General features: G+C 37.6%; 1 protein-coding gene across 1 annotated transcript; it reads right to left on the minus strand.

The window, feature by feature from the left end:
• Nucleotides 1-4,678: 4,678 nt before the first annotated feature.
• On the minus strand, nucleotides 4,679-15,919 carry LOC139475135 (uncharacterized). Its single transcript, XM_071258394.1, has 8 exons — nucleotides 15,850-15,919; nucleotides 13,267-13,584; nucleotides 8,012-8,377; nucleotides 7,635-7,686; nucleotides 7,442-7,506; nucleotides 6,712-6,801; nucleotides 5,823-5,925; nucleotides 4,679-5,353 (listed from the first exon to the last, which is right to left on the minus strand). The coding sequence occupies exons 1-8, from the start codon at nucleotides 15,917-15,919 to the stop codon at nucleotides 4,750-4,752; spliced, it is 1,668 nt and encodes a 555-aa protein (XP_071114495.1). The 3' UTR covers nucleotides 4,679-4,749.
• Between the last annotated feature and the right edge of the window lie 2,735 nt (nucleotides 15,920-18,654).

The raw sequence follows: 18,654 nt of genomic DNA on the forward strand, positions 1-18,654 counted from the left end.
TCTTGATTAGCTGCATGCGTACAACATGTTGCATGCAAATATAACATGTCCTATTCCGCACAACTCTCATCAAGTTTCATTCCTCAAAACATTGTCCGACTTTCAGGTTCACACGCGATTTATGAGAGCATGACTTATGAATGTCAAGTATTACTAAAACTGTTAAAAACATCCTGTACAGGCTCGGGGCCTGTAATAACTGAGATGTGAACTATAGAGTATTCCGATAGTATTTCAATATTTTAACAACATATCTTTGAAATGCAATCTATAAAAAAGAATACTAGTTGTTTGGACACCCCGTGTTTACAGTAACAATATCTGTCATGGAAAGGGTGATTCCTTTCTATAGTGAAACGAAGGTTGTAGAGCATCTAGTGTCATTAATGGATTTCATGTCTCGAAGGCCGTTTGAAGAAGGTCAATCGGCACAAATGGTGAGATTTCAGGATAGACGCCACTGTAGTAGATATTACATATATATTATGTTGTTTATGGCTGAAATATTGCCGTCGTGACTTTAATTAAACTCACTCACTCACATATATATTATGTTCTGCTTTAGAGTATTGTGCATTATTGTGCTTAATGGAGGATTCATCATAGGTTTGTGTCTCAGCATGTGAACTATTAACCAAGTCTTAGTTAATCACGCGGAAATGTAGACTTGACCAGACCAAATTCTAAACTAGTTGTAATCTACTTAAAGGCCGATCGCTTGAACGTCGTGTTTTAAAGCAAGACAAGGTCTCTGACAAAACCCCTAGGTCCCCCATACTAGTAAACAGTGGGTCCCATACTTGGGGGTTATATAGATCTTACGCCCGATTCATCAAGTTGCCTCTTACGACCAGCATAAGTTAATGACAATAAAAATATAAATGCAACACTAGTGGTTGTTTAACAAAAATTATGTGTCAATTTGGTTAGCTTGTTCTACACTATCATGCAGTCGTCCTTCCCAAACTCTTGATTCCATCTGTCACTGCCATTTAGATAAGGTCATTTAAAGTTTCTCTTTCTCATCAGTTCTTTCAGAGAAACTGGGTAAGTTTTGAATGAAAAGGAATAAACCCATTTCTGGTGTCCCCTGCCGTACAGCCATACTCCCCCACTCTGTCATACTCTCTACATATAAACCTTGAAACTTTGTTCAAGTTTTAGGAAGGTATTTATGAGTGAAATATAACATCCTATTGTCATTGCACAGTGTGATGCAACTGAAGAAAAGGTAAGGCTTCATGACACTAAACATTGCATGCTCTTTGTTAAGACACAATGTAATGCTACCCACTCTATATTATAATGTTCGCCTGTAAGATCGACCCTTGTCAACACTGGCTGCTCAGGTCATCTGTTATTTAATAAAGGTTTTCTTTGGAAACAGATACTCACAGCCATGTAGAGGTTTCCTTGCCAGGAACATTGTAGACATACCTAACTCTGGTAGGTATATATTTGGTCCCGTGATGATCCGGAGTAGAATAGATCTTCAGTAACCAATGCTTGTCGTAAAAGGCGACTAGGCTTGTCGTTCGAGGCGACTAAGAGGACCGGGTGGTCAGGCTCGCTGACGTGGTTGATGCATGTCATCGTATATCAAATGAGTCTTTTCGATGCTCATGATGTCAATCACTGAAATGTCTGGTCCGGACTCGATTATTGACAGACCGCCATCATATAGCTGGAATATTGCTGAATGCGGCGTTAAACAACAAACAAAGACAAACGACAATAGGTATAATTTTACGACTGGATCTATATAATTATAATATTAACACCTGTTGGCGTTTATACTTCAAACGAGTTAAAGGTTTTTTTTTCTATCCTGAAGAAGAATAGTATAGTACATACATGTACTTGTAGGTGGCATACGTCATTGATACCGATGGATTGGCTCCATTTTCTTAAAACATCTCCTTATTCTTCTTGAATCTTATTAGCTTCAGTTGAATATAAACATATATTTAGATGTGCACACGTATGTCCAACAACGTAGCTTATTTATTGAATGCTGTTACATATCTTCCACATCGCCATGGCCTTTTGTCAGATAAATAATGCTTCAACAATAATGCTTTATAATGTAGCATCATGCATGTAAAAGCTATCCTAATCGATCCAATGTCCTAGTTTAAATTTCTGGCTCAATAAAACATTGATGCCTGCGTCACTTTCCAGGGCTGAGGTGCAAACTGTAATGCAGTTTATATTAAAAGGGCAGATCTGTTTGTTTCGTGTTTCGCTTGAATTCGGGACTCGTGTCAACAGCATGCAACATTCATTGTTACTGATTTTCATCCTGGTCTAAATGTACCCCTTCCCCCTCTATTCAGTTAGGCAACATTAACGTCACTCTATACAGATGTGTATATCTCTATCATTATTGTCTGATTATGTTGCCTTTGACGGAATCTATTTCGGCGGATAATCGAGGATAGTTATTCTCTGGTGTTGGCGTTTTATATTTAAAGGGGTAATCCATGCGTACACGGAGAAGTAATTCGTATGACTACAGGTGCATGGATAAGCAGACTGATAAAAGCCACGCTACACGTATACGATGGTCTATCCCCAACACGGGAATGATATTCAATATAGCGGATTCAGCATTTGTTGTAGATGCGGTGGGATTTGCAACAATATGTCATGTGGTAAAACAATCACAGCTGCTAATAGCAGGTTAATACCCTTATGTCGTTCACACTTCCACAGGCATGATCCTGAGACATTATTATTGATAATGTTATGCTAATTATTGATTAAGGTTGTTATCAATGCAGTGTGGAAATCAAAATGGAAATGTCATCATCAATAAAACGCATCAAACAACACACCAAATACGTTGAACTAAAGTGACTATTGATTATTTGCGGAGTCTGTACATAGTCTCAAATAAACAAAATGCAATTGACATCACTACTTGCATTAACTCTAACTGATATGTGTGCACTGGTGCATTGTCCTTAATGACCAACACAAAGATTAACATGATCACATTGGTCATTAATAGTCTGGAGGTAGTCCAGGCCACGAATAGGAATATTTCACATTGACAGCTGATGTAACAGGCCATGCGTTCTATGACTGATAGTAGTGAACTCAAGACTTATTAATGGTTACAAATCGATTTCACAAATCAACTGTCTTTTCTTCAAAATGACGTGAATTCTAACTCTATCATAAGAAATGCCCACTGGATAGGAAAATGACACGGGATGAGTCGTAGATCATCTACAATCATATCACAAAAATATTACATGTAAACAAAAATAATTCATGACCTTGGATCATCTTCATGGCTCTATCTTTCCTCTTGAACACTGCGTCAGCCAATTTTGTCCATTTTCAACAACAGAAAATACTTAGCCTCTTTGACGCCACCAGCATTCGGTTGCTTTGTTGTGTATTAGATTGAAATGAGCTCTGTTGTCATGTAAAGTATAATGTGCATGAACATGTAAAGAGTGTACTATTGGATTTCGATCCGAAAGTTTCAGCCACACCTCATAATACAATAGTCAGTGTAGAAGGTACAGTCAGTGTATGACGCGGAGAATCAAACGAATAATAAGCATTCATGATGTATATCGGTTATGCTTCCACTGTGGCCAAGCAGGATCATTACTATACGGACATGATACATTAATACTGATCCTGTTATGCTGATTGATATTGATGTAAGTTGTTACCAATGCTTAATGTGGACGAAGTTGAAATATAACTTGAAATGTCATCTTCGATAAAACACATCAACTACACACTAAATCCTTGAATTTACTATTGTTCTTTGGTGGAGTATGCATACTCTTGCACGAAGGCACACGATGTCCGGTACTACTTTGACCACAAAGCGTGAAGGTCATTAACCACGGCTGGTATTAAACGTATGAAAACGAGTACTTTAATTATGTCATTGCCGTTGTTGATATGATGAAGTCGACCTCAAGGAAATGATGTATGTGAAAGGTACTATCCCAAGTGACAGATACAGTGAAGAATTAATACTGTAAAATATATCAGAATTTATTTTCTAATATGAACAAAAAGACATCGTGAAATAGGTGCCTCGACGTCTGTTACACAAAGTATATACTATTTGGAAGTAAAAGTATTAATTAAAGTACCCACATTTACATAAAGAAAAAATACTATACAAGCTCAGCAAAAACCGATTAATCAAGGTTGAATTATACTGATATACACTAATCTAATTACTCTATAAACAATATTGTTGTGCTTATTTGGTATTTACCTGGTATGTAATTACTGCTTGTAAACTGTATAAGAATTATCACAGTGGTATATCTGATGGTGGTAAATCAAATCTAATGGCTGTTAAAATACAAGGAAGGATTAAAGTGAATGTGAGTGAGCAGAATTGCAGCTAATCGTGCTGTGACATCTTAATATAAGAGAATAGCAAATATTACACGTTTCTCATTTTGACACACCCCTAAAGCATAGTGCTGACAAACCAATAACCATGAATTGATCCGGTTGAAACTGGGGCTTGAACACATGACAATGGCTAGTTACACAGCGAATTGTGGTGCCTTTAGACGGCTTGGCTACCCGTGTACAGCTTTAAACATATGAATCTTATATATATATTTCCGACATACTAAAACGTTATGTAAATAAGAAAAGCTTTTAGTGCCACAAATCCATTGTCAAGTTCAAGGTAACAATTTACGTAGATGCCGAGTGAATCACAACACACAAAAACATTCCATTTTAGGAATAGGCTCATTTCCTTTGCCCCGCAACAGAATGATCATAGTTGTCTTCCATTCCTGATGCAGTATCATACGGTGAACTAACAAGGTCATTGGTCACCCTAGGAAAATGGTCATAGTCGTCATCATCAGTGTTCCTATCGGTCCCAGTCAGTTGTGCCACTGCCCTAGTTGCAGAGGCAGCGGTGTCGTAATCATTCTGGTGTATCTGCGGGTTGGTTTTCTTGTGGAAAAGATTGTAACCATAATTGTCTTCTCCAATTGTTCCTCCTGTGTTTGTAGATTGAGCCACCGAGGCTGTTGTGTCGTAGTCACTGGTCTGTTGGGATTGTTTGTCACCGATGTGATCATAATCGCATTCGGTGGTAGAGGATGTTGAAAACTGTTCTGTATTTTGCTTCCCGGCTGGTTCAATAATGAAATATGTGTCTGCATTCGTAGGAATAGCTATGCCACCAGCAGTAGCGTAATCATAATTACTGTTCTGTGTCTTCAGATCCTGGATTTCATTGTATTTGTTCTGTGGGATTTTACCAGCCAAACTGTATGTCATGTCAGGCTGTACATCCTGTGGAAATGATGCGGTCTTCTCCTTTACTTCACTGTTAGCCAGTCTAAAATCAGTGGAGAGAAAACAGATAGCTTAAACAGTAATGCATGGGGTATTATGAAAGACACATTTCAATATATTCTTATTTTCTTTAACCAATAACAATTATTGACTTTTCAGTGATGGTGAAAATGTTTGTTCCCGTTGTGTACATAATTGCAAGATGCTTAGTGAGAGACTCTGCTGAGGGAGACACGTGTGTTTGTTTGTGTTAGGGCAACGGAAACTGGCACAGTGTGTAAAGAAAATCACTATATGAGCTTTAAATAAATGTGTGAATGTGTTGCAGGACCTCTGATAACTGATGCACGTCTCTTATCTCGTGTCACCTCATAAAAGTTTAGCTTGTTCCTTCTATATGTCATATCTATTACCATGATGCGCAATGCACGTTTTTAGTTGTTGTTGATAGCTACAATGGGCCTAATTAATATGTCACTGTAAAGATAATTTGAATACACTTGAATACTTACCTCTTCCGTATAAGCCCCACTGACACCAATGTTACAACCAATACAAGTAAGACTGTGGCCACAACCCCACCAATAATTGCACCTGTGTCATCTTCACTCTGATCTGAAATCAAGCAAAGTCTATTTTCGGTACATGTAACGTGAATATCAAATTTGGTGCTTATATATAACAATACACATTGTTAATAGGTAAATTAACGTTTCCCATACAACTTTTCTGTTGCCAATTGGTTTATTCTTCAGTTTGCACATAAAATACGCCCTCGGATGGTCAAGCTCTGTTTACTTGGTTGATACATGTCATCATATGCCAATTGGTTACACACACACACACACATATATCTATATCTATATTTCTCTCTCTCTCTCTCTTTCTCTCTCTCTCTCTCTCTCTCTCTCTCTCTCTCTCTCTCTCTCTCTATATATATATATATATATATATATGTGTGTGTGTGATTTCAACGTGGTTTGTTTTTGCTCTATTCCTTGCCTCGGTTACAAAATGTTCCCTAAATTGTTTGCAAACATGTGCAATACAACTGTAAGAAGGTAAGTTAAATATTAATGTTTTTTAAGTTAGTTTTTAATATTACTGCCAACACAATATACATGAATGTCATGCCTTAACTCGGTCGTCTAAACTCGTGTACGATTTTTTTTAATTTTTAGTATCTGCTTTCTAAATGTGTTCTTAAACGTCCAAGTTATGTCCCAAGAAAAGAATCCGGGTATTACTCAAAAGGTTCAAATAAAATTATTAAGATGTTGTTTGATGAAGAAAAAAGCTATATAAAAATATATTGAAATATAGTTAATGATTTGTACTAATCCATAAATAGGTATCTTAATCGAATCCATAAATGTATGGCGCATTAGCAATGCATCCTACCTGCTGTGCCAGTGTCGTTCTCCCTTGTCACTGTTGAAACTATATTATTGGTTGTTGTAATTGCACTGGACAGTAATACAAGACAGTGCACTAAAACAATACAAGTGGTACATACAAAAACAAATTTGTATAATATTTTAGTTATATTTTGGCGTGTAAGCTTAATGTTGGAGGAAATCCTATGAAAATAAAAGCTTGTATTTGGGTGAGTTCTAGTGACGTTATCTTGTTAAATTCAAGTTATTCTGCTTGACGGACATACATTGTTATATTGTCATTCACAATATGATGCGAAAGGCTCACACTGGTGAGATATACGGAAGGTATCGGTATTTGTAACATAACTCTTCAATTACATACTTTTTTTATTATTAGTTATATGGGCAGCTTTGCTTTATCTGTATATAATTATGTTTCTTACAAGGATATGATGTATCGGCTGTGACGTGCAAATAAATATGTTTTACAAGCCTATGAATAACATAGCTGATGACCTTCCTGACATTAGAATCTTCATGGTCAATCATGGTCAGGACTGCTTTTGAGTGCAAAATTTGTCATCACAAGAGAGTGGACAGAAACTATTGTGCATCCAATAAAAGCTTTAATGGCATTACACATGTCCGCTATTGTGTAAGTTTGCACAATTGTTATACTTTCTGGTATTGTGAACTATTATGAACTACTCAATGGCCGCTACTAATGGTCTCTTTTCAAAAACTTACATTACCTATTGATACATGACTTCTGTCTTCTGTGGAGGAAACATGATCGACTTGTGTTCCCGTACTTGTGATCGGAGTCACATTTTGATATTCAGATACACATGTTGAACGTGACAATAGAACATCACAGAAGTGACCATGCAACAAGTATATACAGAGAAATAAATTGTAAATGCGGATACATTTAGTGGTTGCCTACCTGTGCCTGTCACTGTACCAGCTTCACACTTCACATTGAAAGGGTCTGATGCTGCAATATGGCACACACATAATATAACACAGTTATGTTATCTTACTGCTTATCCATACAATAAAATAAACTACTGCTGATGACATTGCGTTGTGTGACTGCACAGTCAAAAGCATGCGAACAATCAGAAAATGATTAATTGAAAAACTGTTGATTAATTTGCGTAAGGGCCTGTGATTTCATAATCTACAATTGAACACACTGTAATAATTCTATAAATACAATATCTCAGTTTGCCTCTAACATCACCTGTACTGACATTACTCATACATCGTATGTCTCATTTGTAAACATAAGCATATGTGATTTCACTACTCATTCTCACCATTGATCAGAAGCCAAACTAATGTTGATGGCGGCCTTATAATATCTGAGAAGTATAGAGATATGGGGAGCTCCGCTGTTACGTTGAGTCTCTCAAACGGTATGAACGGAGTTGAACAATCATTTGTTGTGATGTCATTCACAGGTAGGACAGACAAGTGTGATAAGCATTGCCTTGAAGTTCCTCGTCCTGACCGCGCGTCAAGAGCATACACTGATATGCTTGTAGCGGTGACATTAGACTTGAAAGTGCACACATAAGTGTTGGTTTGTGGTGTAGAACTTGGTATTCTTTGATCTCCATGGGTGAGTGAGACTTGAGACAAGCCTACTGCAACACCTCCACTGATGTTCAATGAATCAGTTTCTGAAACATTCATAAATTCAATCAACAGTCACTCTAAGACAAACCTTTGTGTCTTGAATCTACCATGTCCGAACCCTCGTTGTTATCATGCTAGGAGAGGGTTAGATTAGAACAATTTATGATTGTCGCATCATACTTTCCACCTTTTTAATATAGTATGGCTTCAGGCGCACAGTGTGTCTTATACCCACAACACATTCTATTGTACATGTAGAACACCCCAGTTAGGTAACATTTGTGACGTTATTCTATTGTTCGGACACTACTAAAGTGAATTGTAATAGTAGGACCACTCGCAGTTTGGGTAGAAATTCGATCTGGTGGAAAGCTATCAGATTCTCATTACAGTGAAACCTGGGAGATGTGGCAATTAATGCTGGGCAAAAATTAGGGCATCTGCACTTGTAAATAGATAACTACAAACATACGATGATATTAATACATTTTATTAACGATAAAGTATTTAGCGTCGTTTACTGCACACAGACTGAATACATTGTGCAAGTTTTCTTACTGAGACACCCCACTGTGAACCTCATTGGAAAGGCAACTCGGTTGAGCTAGAAATTCTTTAGTATGCCTGCGATTGCGTACAGCCATGTATCTATGACCAGTCACTTCACATATTAGCTGCTTGCCTACCCACTGCCCGATGAAGACAGCTAGCAGCAAACGCACGCAGTGCTTAGTGCGGTATCCAGTCAACTTAGTCGATAGCTTATGTTGCCCCGAACGTTTTTCACAACACATTCTCCCTAGAACGTTTATCTAACGGTCGGAAATGAAACGAAGCTGTTAGAATTGATGATGGACACAGTAGGAAACAATTCCACAACACATCTGTAAGGGTTGTCAACACTTTCGTAGGCAACAATATCTGCTATGCTTGCTTACTCCACTGTTAGTTCAATATGCTTGTTCATTGTACATTAGATACCATCTCCGAGTTAACCGATCTGAAGCTGGTCCCCTGCGTAAGTTCCAATGTTCCTGTCACGCAATGCAAAGTTAATACCAACACTATATACCATCGCATCCAGCAGCTGCTCATGATTATCGTTTCCCAAACAAAATTTCGACCACAGAACGTCTTCTACCCCTGATGTAGCAATCTGAGCTTGTTTCTTCCTTTTGTGGGTATTGCTACTCACCTTCATCATATTATCCAAAGTATTCCTTAGTTCAGCTGAATAGGACCAGAGTAACCTGAGTTTCGATAGACCACAAAGTAGCAAGAGGACCCGTAAAAGGTAAAGAGGTAAGGACATGATTTTGACAAGTGGTTTGCGCGGATGTCGGAGAGGACAACTTTTCCTGGTCAGCCGTGGGAATGCAATAGCCTGCAGAGTTTAGCCAAGTAGCGTTTAACATAGGGATAACCTAAATAGCAAACTAACTATTACACCAATATGGAAGATACCAAAATGCAGCACTGAACAACGGTATCACTACAGATTTACACCCAGATATACTAGTATACAATAATATTATAGAGGTGGCACAAATGACCATAACTACATAGTATGAAATATCTATACCTATAGGACAATCGCGATACAGCGTGAAAATCATAGTAACAAAAACATTTTGAACACATGAATAAGGCACATGTAGCAAACATATGTGAGATAACACATATCAAATCAATACATGATAAAAATGTGCCATGAAGTAGCTAGAGTATAAAATATACAGGTCACCAATTCGCTTACAAAAAAAAAGTTAACACACTTGACAATGATGACCGACAGTCTTAGTTGAATTGTAACCGAAGTAGGAGAAGTGAAGGAGAGGAGAGCGGTGCGGTCACTGGACGTGACTTGAATATTATGGTTTTCGAGCCGGGGACAGCATCGAGGTACATAAGATGCAGATGAAGAAAGTCTACTGGGTATCCCAAATCATCAACCGTTTTCACCTCACAAACAAAACGGGAAATAGAGTAGATCGGAACATCACGGGTCAAATGTCTTCCAATTTCGTCAAAATATGACTTATGTTCCTGTCCTCAGCTAATCTGTTCCTGTAGGTCTTCAACCACTTAAAACTCTTCACCGCCCACCAAATTTTACTGCTGGAGGTTTCAGCGACTCTGAAATGACAAAAAAAACATATGTAGCCTCAACAAGTCACAAATTATGCTTGTATATGTTTACTTAGAAACTGAGAAGTGTGACCTGAGTCTTCTTTTATTAATTGAAGTAAGTGATCGCAATGCCAATTCGATAGAAAAAAACTTTGTTTACATGTATTTGTCGTTGCTTAATGAATACCCAAAAGTGTCAAGACTTATAAGTATCGAACACAATATCAGTGGAATCTATTAAAGGGTGACATTAGATCTTGGAGCAGTGAACATGTCCAGCTTCATATATCTCTTAAACACAGAATATCGCAGACCAATGACATATACAAATATCTGAACGAATGACGACCAGGTGAGAGCCGATGGTTTATATTTTTCGTGAGGCTTACAAGTTACTCATGTTAACCGGTCATGGCACCAGATGTTCAAGAGTCAGAATATTAACTATATCGATCTAATTCATAATTCTGTTTTGTCTTAAAACGTTCAGTTTCAAATGCCATTTTCTTCTGAAAGAACGTCGTGATATAACGGGAATACTGTTAAAAGCGGCGTTAAACCCAACTCACTTACCCACTCTTCTGAAAGAGTGTAATTAATACATGTTTTGGCAAGAAAGCAAATCTAAGGTAGATAAATATTTTATTTTGATACAAAATCACTCCAATCAACAGAAAAGAATGTTCTTACAATTTAAACAATACTTCATTTTATATTATGTGATGTCAGTTTTGTTCTAACATGTGTTATAACCTGACTTTTGAAATCATCCGACAATTTGCTAATGGGGAATACAAAGAGATGTTCACATTTATTCCAAATGTTAGAGTCGAAACGTTACATATTTCTGTGCACAATGCTGAACGTTGAATGCTCAAAATGGGGACGTTTGAGTGTTTCACCCTCAAACATATGACGTCACCCAATAATCAGCGTCTGCTTAAATACTAACTCACCAAAATACATATACCTTGCCTGTCCGACAGGAGGACTTCTCTTCATCTGTTTAGGTACACTATACCAGGCCGACGCAGTAGCAGACAAGGTGTTTCTCAGTCTTCTCAGCAGCTTCGCACGTGGCCATCAGTTTACCGTAATTAATATCTGACAACTCGAAGTTGTGCATAACTATTTTTTGCCATTTTACACGCTGTGGCTTCAGTGGCGCGTATGTAGGAAAATAAATTAACCAATTAATAAGATTGGTAATTCCAAAGGTAGACTCAACGTTAGACCATCGTAAGAATACTGTCACAGTCGTGGTTTAGGGCAGAGGTCCGACTCTGGGTAATGAAAATATCGCCTTTGTCAAAGGACTTATTTACAGCCAAAAGCTGAATTTGGAGCCCGATGAATATATATAGTTAACGGGTGCAGGCGATACCAGAGAAAGGGTAAGGAGCACAACTGGTTGTTCGAGTCAAATCTAGAAGTTAATTTTCAAACTGATCCAACAAAATATCAGAAACCGTATCTATGTTTAAACACAATCACAATAGTCTTTTCCAAGGATGAACGACTTGTTGCTTCCCTAATTTTAGTTCTTTTAATATGGGACGTGTTGCGATAAATTGGAAGTAAATGAACACCAGATATTCCTTCAGAACTATCTCAAATGCATGAAAAACCATTGACCTAATTGTTAGTTGAAAAATTTAGTTAAGCAAGGGAATATTTAAGCAACATAATATAATATTCAACATAATAAAAATAATATTCCTAAATTCATTGTATGGCCTTCATTATGAAGGAATCGAGTGCTATGCGGATATTCTTCTCTGTCTAGTAGTTTCAGTAACTGCTTTTCTTATCAACTTTCCAAAAACTGGTTGCATGAGTATAATGTTACGAATTAATTGACTGTTTTGAATGTGGTAAAATCTCTGTATGTTAATTCTTTTGTTGATTCTTTTAGAAGTAGAAACGTAACAGGTACAGTGAGCAAGTAAACCAAACTAAATACATCATTCCAACGTTTTTAGTGGGTAGCCTTGCTCTAAATTATCGCACTGTTTGCTATTAAACTCGCAAGATATGCTTAAACATCTTAGAAAGGTATGTTTATGCCTCGTATAACAAACATCCTATAATATAAGTAATCAGTTTAACATATAACACATCTTTGCACACACCCCTAAACACAGGACACGCCCCTTCTCACAAAAGAGGCGCCATTCTGTAGAAGACATGGTAAGACCAAGCTGGAGACCTCGCAATCTGTCTGCACACAACTGTCAATAACTGACTTGCAATTCGCATAATTATCGACATGCCACCATGATATACCCGACATTGTGTTTGACAGCAGCTATGTTGTCCTCCGTCGTGTCCTGTCACACGAGGGCACAGAAGGGAGCGGGTAATTCAGTATTCAGTGGAGGTACAATAGTGAATAGGTGGTTGCATATATTGAAAAAAAAAATCCAAGGCAGTTTGATGGGTGACGAAAACAGACGAAGAAATTGTGAGGAAAACTTCTAAATTGAAATAAGTTCTATTCTAATCAAGTCGATACAAACTGGAAAATTTCGATGCATGAGGGAAAAGCAGAACACAAACAGCGTTTCTTATGTGTTATTTATCACAACCAATCAGTTATTTTGAAATCAACCCACGCTTACTGACCATACATTGATATTTCACAACAGAAAATGGAAGAGATGCACTACGCCGGAGAGTACGATACACACACCGAGTCTGTGGAAAACAGTTGTGGAGTAGCTCAACCAACAACACATTTTTTTCTAATCAAAGCATTAGTTACAGGGATCAATTATTATTATAATACCAAAACAACACTTACTTTCAATGCACTGATATTTCACAACAGAGAATGTAAGAGCTGTACCTCGCCAGGGAGCACGATACACACACCGAATCTCTGTTGAACAGTTGTTGTAGAGGGAGACCAGCTCGGTGTTGTTGAACCTGTGATGCCCATGTTCTGTCACATTGTCCGGGTTCACTGTATCGCAACCAGTGAGACGACCTGTTCCACAGTCGGTATTGTTAGTGAAATAGGCGTCATAGATGGCGATCTTCTGGTTGCTGCTGCAGTTGATGCCATGCCGTACACATTGCGTGCCAGACCCATAGCATGCTTTACTGGTGTGTGTTGTGGCTACATAAACGACAGGTCACAAAATACATGTATGAATATTTTCCAGGCCTTGAAATATGTTTGAGTGTCTATCAGTTTAGTCTATCATAGTAATCCATTACACAACGTTATCGGATATATACTAACATATTGTTTAGACATTTCATAAATGTGGTAGTAACGTTAGAGAAATTGTAAAATATATATATTACATCGCAAATTTTGTTGTCGTGTTCTGCAGTTCAATTGCGAAATATTTTGAGAATAATTAGCGAATAATCCTTGCATATCCGCGGATTTTTTTCGAAAACTATTATATTGTTTTATGGCACTAATTTGGAGAACTATGGGACTATCACGCCGTCAACGCGTGGCAATACTCTCCATATATTTACAATATGTACATGTACATTGACTGCTACTCTGTCAATGGATAGAGGATACAATGTACATGTCATGTTTGATAAAATACATGTAAACGCCAGTTTCTAAAATATTCCTGCCATAATAATGCTGTCATTAAATATTTTTCTGGACATGCATATTTGATTTATGGTCAAGTTGCATTGTGTCTCTTCTCTAGTACAAATCTACCCCATGTAAGAATGATTAACTCTGATTGGCCCACGTGATCTCGATAAAATACTTTGTATCCCGCCTAAGGGTGATAAATCTCCCCAGGGGAGAATAAATCCCTTATACCCCGCCACGAGTAGTTGGGGTTTTATGCGTCCCAAGTAAGATTTTATTTTTCGCGCCTCCGACTCGTTGTATAAAACCAAATGCGGGACGCTTAAAACGCAATGTACCCCTCGTGATCCTGGTGCAACTTATTATGTATACATGTATTAACTGGGATTATACTTATGTAGTGGTTTGATTCATACCACTTTAACACTGGTTTTATCACAGTTGATGTGTGTTCCTGTACATACTTGGTTAAAAATCATTGATGGAGGGATGTCCTGATGGACGTGACTACACAGTTAACAATGTTAACAATATGAAGTGTAATCTGTACTTTGGTGCATCTACATGTATACGCATCCTGTCGATTTACTGCTGGACTATTTAATAACGTGGTGCATATCTATTTCATGACTCAAAAACAATACACAGCATGACAAAATGTTTCTCCAGTATGTTTAGAATGATCAGTTTAAAGTGAAAAAAACAACACAATGTGCCTACATAATTTGCTCAACACCCAAGCGAAAATAACTGTATAATTATTACGGTTAAATGTGTAAATATGGTATATGATAATTCAATAACCAGGTTTGATGTTTTATGTCGTTCAGTATTTACGTAAAGTGTATAGAAGGTACATGTGGTTATTACACTCTAGTGATAAATATAAACTTTCACATTCACCCCATATAAATCCGTTGTTGCCCCGCGGAGTGTTGGCGCAGCTACACAATTTTACAAACAAGCTATCTTGCTTGGGCAATATACCGCACAATAAGCTAGATCACACATAGTGAGCTCCCCCTTTATTCACATTAGAGAGAGATAGGGGAGGGGGTGGGGGGGGTGGGGGGGGGGGGGGGGAGAGAGATAGATGATTGAGCCAGCCAACATTGCCTTGCACGTAGGTGTAATACAGACTGATACAGAGCAAGATGACCGTATAGCGTCTCAACAACATTGGAGAATCACTAAAATGCAAATCTACAGACATCGGAAGATTAACACACTCGTTTTGTAATGAGCGATAGTATCAAACTTTTGATAATGGTCGTTCCTGTGAATTTAATGCAGGCATATATGTATACTGAACATCATCCATGTTCTTTTTGTCTTAGTCATATTACATCTTTTAAAACCAACACACAATTTAGACTTAATGCAAGGTTTGTTTTTCACACAGACAATACCGTCCATCTGGATAATTGGTATAGGGTTTATCAGGGCATTGTGACATTGGGCTTATCCGTCTCGTTTTACAGATTGGTGTCCTGTCCTTATCCTTACTCAGCGCAGTGTAGTTTCCGGCAATTCCACAATTCGACATTTAGGACACAATAAAGTGAGACCTTATTCTTAACATTAGCTCTTTTCCAGTTCCCTGTACACCTTTTGAATTTGTAGCATTAAATAAACCTCCCCCATACCCGCAAATAGCTTAGCTGTGATACAAATGCATAAACTGCATGTTAAAAATCAACAAATCCTTACGCTTACTGTCAGTTTGTATACAAGGAACAATATTATTTCATTATATTTCATTGACCATATCTCACCAAATATTTTCCATCCCCATATAAATGTATCATGTCTTACCTGTACAAACTGGCTGAAGAATGTAGCAGAAAATGGTGATACATTGCCAAACGATCACAGACGTCGTCATAATGTTCACTGCTTTACTCGCCATGACAAGATCATCTGTACATAAACATAATGGGAGAGGATTGCATTATCACACATAACTTACTTCCTGGTTTAACACTGTCTGTTTATGTAGGTCATGCAATACAGGTAAAACACAAGTGAATGCAGTCACTACGCCATCATGAGGGAGATAGTCTTGTGATACTCTGCTAGATGAGAATGGTCCTACCTGACAACCCCACCCATGACTTGTAAAGTTGTGAGATTAGATCACATAAAACTACGAAATGCCCTGACCTGCACGTGAAGTTAAAGAGGCCACTGTGTTTGTGTATGTAACCACCATATGACAGTAACTGATATGCATCACAGTGACGTAAAGAAGAGGGGCCACCGTGTAAAGTGTCTCGGGCCTATGTTCTCCCAGATACAATAAAAATTCCTGATGTTATTGAGAGTTCGTATCTGGACAACGTATGTGACTAACCTGCACCTGTTAGTGGGATAATATTTATATGTAGATACATCATGACATTGTGCTACGACTTCACGTGAACTGACACAGTGGAATGTATTAAGTAATCATCCGCCGTTGTTTCTTTTTCAATGTCGTTACATTTACTTATACACCTCGAACCAAGCTTCCATGTATATTATATAAAAAAAAATATGTTGGTGAGCGTAACTGTCGGACTAGATGGGAAAATGTTTGAAGTTGAAAGTTCAAGGTGTAGTATTCATCATATATCACCAAGCAGCATTAAATGTAACGGGTGGTGTCAAGATGCATTTAACGATACTTACTCCTGTATATTGAACACAATCAGGCTATTTCATTACGACATTTGTACATGGATCCCACGAGTAACCCCTCATCACGATACATTATTCTATCAAACAAATATTATTAAAACGTCACATACCTGTTCTTATCAAGCACACAAGTTTGCTGGTCACACATCCACTTACTCTTTGTAACCAACTTCGTTCAACTTCGCCCGAATTGTGACCTCTGTGTTGTACACAGGATCATGTTCCACCCCATGGACGTACAAACTGTTAGCTGTATTAATCTCAAACACTCGCAATCAAAGGCCCTACCTGAATCAACTGCGTTCCGGTTGTCAACAAGGAAGTAAAACTGGCGCGTTCGTTTAGGTCAGCTTGAACGCGTACTTACTCATGGAGCATTTTTCAATTGACTTGTGATTCCGTTCGACTGCACACATCATGACTACATGTACACGTGGTTCTTTCTTACCTCTTCACACAAGTACATTGTATGTTGGTGATGTTCTAGTTTAGTAACACAGCAGTCACATGATTCATACAGCTATGAAAAGACTGATACATTGACTAGAAATAAGATGTCATTTATGTAGCTAATATCGTAGCAATATCAAGTTAACACATATTCACATACAATGTAAAACGGTTATAACAGTAATATGGATATGGATCTACCTGGTCATCACTGGGTCATTACAAACGTGCCCTGCAAATATCTATACTTATTTTGTTAATAGCCTAAATAAAGACAAACCCTTTAAACTAAACATATACCAATAATTGCATTCCTTCACCAGATAATGGTTAGATAACAAAGATAAAATTTAAAAGTTCAAATCAAATGGACCTTTATTCGTTGATCAAACAGGTTATATTTACAGAAAAGTTTTCATTGGAAATTAAGAAACGCAGAGAAGAAAGAAAAAAGAGTTTGTTGTTATAAGGCACACTGAACCAATTTAAATAAGAAATTAACTATTTCACCATATTGTCAGAGTTAATCAGTTATTGTAATAACGACAATCATCTTGTTATACTGAAGGATCAGCTTGCCCATGGAAAGACCCCACTCCAGTATTTGGATGCCACCGGAATGCTTTTACAATTGCATAAGAATTATTGAGGACTATGTGCTATCTGGTAAGACATGTGAAAACACTGTAAAATGTTCAAGGCATGAGCGGTGACTGAAAAGTTCTGAGTCTAACTATGATGGACTGTGTTGATGGAGTTAGCTACTAATGTTTTTTCGTCATTGAGGCAATTATGTACATGAAAAGCAATATCCAAAGTTACAGAAACGGTGAAGAATTGATACTGTAATATGTATCATCCAACATGAACAAAAATAGCCATGATGGCCCAGAATAATGTTACACAAACGGTAAAATACTTGGTAGTAATTATTTACGAAATGAAGTAATCACACAAAAGGAATACTGTAAATGCTCGGTAAAAAATGATCACCGTGTTGGACGTAATAAGCGCCCAGGGCGAACTTCTATGAGATAGAAGACAAATTTCGCGGTTTATGCTGACAGCCTGAAATGTTTATGTACGACAGATATATTTTTCCAAAATTTAATGACCCATAATTAAGTGTGCATGAGTGCGTATTATACACATGAGTGCGTATTATACGCGAATAAATAAGTCTTGTGTACATTGATCAATCGGAAAAGGGTGCTAATTGGGATTGTCACTGTCCAACATATTAGCAAATATCGCCGTGGGCGCTTATTAGAGCGGGGCGCTAATTACGTCGAATACGGTAATCACGGTTGAATCAAACTTATATACACGTATTGTATTCATTGTACTTTATGAACATTATCGTTGTGCTCAACTGGTATTTACGTTGACCTTTTATAAGTCAAACAGTTTATAAACTGTATAAGTATTATCAAAGTGACACATCTGATAACGGTGGGAATGCAAAGACTGTTTAAATACTGCGAAGGATTA

The sequence above is a fragment of the Haliotis cracherodii genome, unplaced genomic scaffold (genome assembly GCF_022045235.1).
Source record: "Haliotis cracherodii isolate W230 unplaced genomic scaffold, xgHalCrac1.p SCAF_3, whole genome shotgun sequence".
Taxonomy (NCBI): Eukaryota; Metazoa; Mollusca; class Gastropoda; order Lepetellida; family Haliotidae; genus Haliotis; species Haliotis cracherodii.

Bases quoted from the DNA above. Each gene is read 5' to 3' on its own strand.
- LOC139475135 (XM_071258394.1), bottom strand. From the start codon at position 15,919: ATGACGACGTCTGTGATCGTTTGGCAATGTATCACCATTTTCTGCTAC. The intron at 7,687-8,011 runs GTGAGAATGAGT...GCCATATTGCAG, and splicing joins AGTTTGGCTTCTGATCAATG to CATCAGACCCTTTCAATGTG. The intron at 5,926-6,711 runs GTAGGATGCATT...GCTTGATTTCAG, and splicing joins GAACGACACTGGCACAGCAG to ATCAGAGTGAAGATGACACA.